The sequence below is a fragment of the Ictalurus punctatus genome, chromosome 23 (genome assembly GCF_001660625.3).
Source record: "Ictalurus punctatus breed USDA103 chromosome 23, Coco_2.0, whole genome shotgun sequence".
NCBI classification, from domain to species: domain Eukaryota; kingdom Metazoa; phylum Chordata; class Actinopteri; order Siluriformes; family Ictaluridae; genus Ictalurus; species Ictalurus punctatus.
In genome coordinates, this window is record NC_030438.2 from 9,765,001 (window position 1) to 9,770,622 (window position 5,622).

The 5,622-nt window shown below is 41.5% G+C and overlaps 1 protein-coding gene across 1 annotated transcript in view; it reads left to right on the plus strand.

Moving 5' to 3' along the window:
* Window positions 1-1,289, plus strand: part of LOC108261838 (neutral cholesterol ester hydrolase 1) — a 13,539-nt gene extending 12,250 nt beyond the window's left edge. The window contains exon 5 of the mRNA XM_017462609.3: window positions 1-1,289. This exon is cut by the window's left edge and continues 431 nt beyond it. Within this exon, the coding sequence (XP_017318098.1) occupies window positions 1-190 (190 nt within the window). The 3' untranslated portion in view covers window positions 191-1,289.
* Window positions 1,290-5,622: the final 4,333 nt, after the last annotated feature.

The following is a 5,622-nucleotide window of genomic DNA, read 5'->3' on the forward strand; positions in this document are numbered from 1 at the left end:
ACACGACGTGCTGCGAGACGACGGGCTGATGTATGCGCGGCGCCTGGAGGAGGCCGGAGTTCCCGTGACCAGCGACCATTACGAACAGGGGTTCCACGGAATCATGATGTTTGGATTTTTTCCTGCCAGTTTCTCGGTGGGGTGGCAGAGTCAGAGGAACTACCTCCACTGGCTGCAGCACAACCTCTAATTATTATTTGAGTTTTTTTAGTCAGGGTGAAGGTCCAGAGGTCCAGTGGATGCTTATATACCTCATGTGGAGTCACTGTGTAATGCAACACGTAAATACTAAATTATTTTTTATTAAACACCGTTAGTATAAAGTTATAAAATGTGCACTGGCAGGACTGGTGTAACAAAAAAAAAAACTATGTTCTGGAGAACATTTTTATTATTCATATATAAACCACATTACATTTACATTATAGTATATATTTAAAATAAATATATTGCCTGTAACAACAGAAAGGTTTTTACAAATCCAAAATAATGATTTATAACATCAGTGCGTTGGTTTACATTAACAAACCCTAAACAATAAACAGCTTCAGTGACGTAACAAAGTCACTCAGTGAACAACTCGGTTTGCATAAATATTGGCACCTACCATTCAGACTAACTGATGAAGTAATCACCACAAACACATTCATTAATGTTTTCATTCATATTGATCAGTATGCACTTATTTATACTATTGATTGAAGGAATGATTAATGAACACAGGTGTTCAGTTGCCTGTAGACCCACTAAGCGTATAATATGATAATAAGTACAGAGTTACTAACCAGCATTACAGACGTGTTGCATTAAAAAAACAAACTGTGAAAAACTTTTATGTCTACAAAAAATAAACTACTTTAAACTGAAAAGTAAAAAATACTATAATAAATTCTAAGAAATTTAATGCATTTTAATAAGAAATAAAAATAGATTTTTGAGAATTTTAAAGCCTCACTAGAAAATGTTAGCTTCCAATCAGAGTTTGTCATTTCTATTTTTTGTGGTAGAACAGTGTATTGTGGGTTAGGGTTAGGGTTAGGTAATTGATCAGGATATGAATGTTCTATTGTGGTTCATTAATTAACATAGCTAATAATAATAATAATAATAATAAAGTTAATGTACTGTTAGAGGAACGTTAATGTAAACATAAGCGCACTGAAGTGTAGGAACGTGAATGTTGTAGTAGCAGACACTGAAATACTTGAAAGACATTAAGAATTGGTTTGTTGTCATTTTTCATAAAATATACTTTGTTCTTAAAGATAAACACATTGTTATTTAAATCACATCAGTGTGTAGACTGTGATTATTATGATGATCATTGAGATGTTTCTATTTTTTGTCCTTTAAAGTAAATCTAAGGCTCGATAGTAGGTGGGGCAGTGGGGGCATAATGGGGTAGTAAGAGGAGGTGTAATGGAGGTATAATGAGGGGGTATTGGGGGGGGGGGGGGGGGGGGGTTGAAGGTATGAGAGATATCAGCTGTCTCCTCAAGGATATGGGAAAGGATTCTGAGGAATGTTAACACCAACTCCCACCTTCACCTGTGAGGCCCACAGCAAACCTCCTACTGCAGTGTGTGTGTGTGTGTGTGTGTGAGTGTGTGTGTGTGTGTGTTAAATAAGTTAGAAGGTAATAGTTTATTGCTATCTGTAGTCGGTATAAACACAGGTACAGTGTGGTTCTTACTTACAGAAGGTCAGAAGGTCACAGAAGGGTGAAAGTGTGGACAGTAAAGTAACCACCATATTAACCCATCTCAACACCATGTTTAATATAGAATGTGGAGAATGTGTGACATCAGTGTTCTGTGGAACAGTACTGTTCACATAGGATGTGTATGTATAAGTAAGTGTGTGTGTGTGTGTGTGTGTGTGTGTGTGTGTGTGTGTGTACGTGAGAGAGAGAGAAAGTTTATTAGCTGCTTGTACAGGCTGCAGGGAGAAAGCTGTTGAAAATGGAGGTAAGTGTCTGTATACTCTCCCCCTTATCACCCCCCCAATCACACACCCCTGATAACCCCCCAGTCACACCCCTGATCACACCCCCCTAATCACACTCCTCTGATCACACACCCCTAATCACATACCCCTAATGACACCCCATCACACACCCTTAATCACACCCCTGATCACTCCCCCCTGATCACACACCCGATCTTTATCTTCTCATGAAACCACACAGAATAGTAATAATGTGATAAAATACTCCTTGCTTTGCTTTTTTGCCATGCACAGAGATATTTGATTCAGAGACTTTTCTCATCATCTTGTCAAGCTACATATGATACTCCAGAGATGCCAGTGATCCTGACCCGTTCTGCTCTCCGGCCCTGCCTGATCCATCCTGATGTCCTACTTTTGGTTGGAGTTCTCATCAGGTGGAAGTCACATGCTGCTGCTGAGGATGTCTCCACATGGTGCAGACTATAGATCATTGAGATTACTGAGGACGGTTCCACTTAAACACCATAAAGATGCTTTGGACCTCAGTTCATATGAACAGATATGCTGTGATAGCTTGAGCACTACAATTAGCACAAACAGTTCTGCACTCGAGTCTCCATCAGTGAACAGAGGAGAAGTTCAACAAAACAGACTTCCTGTAGAAACTGTAATGAATTTCCTGCTTACACAACTGCACTATTTGAGCATGTAGTATTATCATATTCATAGAAGGGGTGTATTTATTTATAATCGCGCTATCCGGTGTCACCCAGATGAGGACGGGTTCCCTTCCGAGTCTGGTTCCTCTCGAGGTTTCTTCCTCATATCATCTCAGGGAGTTTTTCCTCAGCACGTCGCCTCTGGCTGCTCATTAGAGATAAATTCATACGTTTATAATCTATAACCTGAATTTATATATTTCTGTAACGCTGCTCTGGGACAATGTCCACTGTTAAACACGCTGTACACATAACACTGAACTGAACTGAATTAAATCTTCATCATCATCTTCATCTCCAGATCCACGATGAGAGAGATTTGGCCTGCAGGCTCAGTTCACTGCTTTAACCTGCTGCTCTTCGTGTCCTGACACGGATCTGCTGCAGTGCAACAACAGAAAAGGTTTTCAGATGAGGAAAAGTCAAGTCACATGACTGAATCTGATCTCTGCAGCTGAAGTTAGAGCATGAGAAGAAGTCTGTTCTCCAAACCTGATACTAAAACATCAACATTCAGGAAGAGTGTGTCACGTCAGTGTGTTCAGTGTGTTTTCATAGCATGCAATAAAACATTGTGTTAATTATTAATCCTACAAACACCCTCCAGCTGTGTGTGTCGTTACTGAAAGGAAAACATAACTGAAGGAACTCAGTGTGAATGTGAAAGTTCACATACCTGCTTCTCTGAAGAATGTTATCTGTGAAATAAACTTTTCATTGTTCTGCACTTCCTGACTGTAACAGCAGGCGTTTGGGCAGAGCCGAGGTTCTGACTCTGCGGAAAACATTCTGCTTCAGCGAATTGTTTTTACAGGAGATTAACAAATACCACTGTCTCTGATGACACACACACACACACACACACACACACACACACACACACACACACACACACAATATTACAAAATCATTTCTGTAATATTTACTGGATTCATTTCCTCCTTGTGCTGGAGCTATCAGTGATTACACAAACGCCTCGGCTGCAGTGTCAAAGTGTAAAGCAGATCAGGGAGTAAAATGCTGACAAATCATTTCATCAAGTTCATGTTATAAAAATATGAATTATGAGAAGGAAGTCTCTCTCTCTCTCTCACACACACACACACACATAGAGAGAGAGAGAGAGAATTATCACAACACATGAAGAGACTGAGTTAGACAAATCAGAGGCTTCTTTACTTCACCATCTAATAAAATGTAAAACACTTGGACTTGTATTGTCCCCGCTGTTGATTATTTTCCTTTAATAGCACACTCTGAGGTGGTTTATTCCTTCATTTGCTTCCTAATGCTCTATCAGTGCACTTTAGATCCCAGTAATCTGTTTGCTGTGACTTTGCAAAAGTTTCTGTGTGGAATGTGGATGTTTTCTCTCCTGCTTTCTCACTGCTGAGATTTATGATTTAACGTCTCTATCTCAGAGCTCGAGCTCCATCCATCACTCCCTCCTCGAGGATGACCGTTTGGCTTCTGCAGTCTTTCCGCCCCAAATAGGGAAGGAGAGCTGAGCCTAAAAAAACAAGCCTTCTATCTGCTGCACATTTTTATCTGCACACATCAGCGAGAAGGCGGGGAATTTTTTCCTCCTTCACAGTTCACCGCCGGCTCTTCTGGAGATCTGATCATCACAAGAGTCTTTTATTTAACACCCCAACTCAATAGATTAATCAGTCGTTCCAGCAAGGGGAAATACCCCTTCGGTGTCCTCGAGGAGAAATTGCCTACGTGGAGGCCCAAGTTTCTCATTTTAATCTGGAATGGGGAACTCCCTTTCAGAGTCATATCATAAAATAGCACACGTCTGCGTTCTCTCATGGAAGAGTCACCAAACCACAGAAGATATCAGTCTCAACTCCATGATATTCCTTCACATGTTCTTTATCTCACCCAGTGTTCTCTCTCTCTCTCTCTCTCTCTCTCTCGCTCTCTCTCTCTCTCTCTCTCTCTCTCGCTCTCTCTCTCTCTCTCACTCTCTCTCTGACATTTGATTCCAATCGACTTATTTCCTTCTTTCCTTTGTAATAAAGCAGGGCCTCTCAGACTGGGGCCTCCTTTTTGCAGCCAAATTCTTGATTCCCCATGTGCAATGAGGCATTGCGCCAAACCTCCATAACTCACCGTGCACTCTACATGTTCCATGTTCTGTGTTCCTCCACATCATATATGATAATAAAGACATTAATGATGTTATTAACGAAGTTAGATTTGTCTGCTTTAGGGCTCATTTCTGTATGAAGTGAGTCGAGAGCCATGATTTTAAATCACACACTGCTGACTGTACAGAGCGCCAGGACATGTGTTTCTGAGCATGAAGTCCAATTCCCAAAGCAGCTCCTCACACACACACACACACACACACACACACACACACACACACACAATGTGGACCAGATTTAGAGTGAGTCACCCTGACCATGTTCTCGTCAGATGTATAACATCACGCTGAAGTTGCTGAAGGATGCAAAAGGAAATAAAAAATGGAGTAAAGGGGAGAATTTATCTAAAGCAAGTCATCTCTGTGCTCGGCTCAAACTGTCTCCTGGGTTAAAGTGACTCCCCCTCACACACACATACACACATACACACACACACGCACACACACACACACACGCACACACACACACACACACACACACACACACACACACACACACACACACACACACACACGCAAACGCACACACAAACACAGAGTTTGGAGTTTGTTTTCTGGCGTCAATTAAACTGCACCCAGCCAATCTCCAAGCTCTATGCCGCTCCTCACTTCTGGAAAATTCAGAGTTTCCAGCTCGGCCATTGGTCGCTCACTTCTTTTTCTTTTTCACTTCCTTTTTTTCCCTCTTTGTATTTCTCCTCCTCCCTCCCCGTGTCTGGGTGCCAGATATTAGCTGGCGTGTTCGCAGCATTGTTTAAGTCGCCTGCTTTTCAGCTCGAGGTCGTGTCAACATGCGGT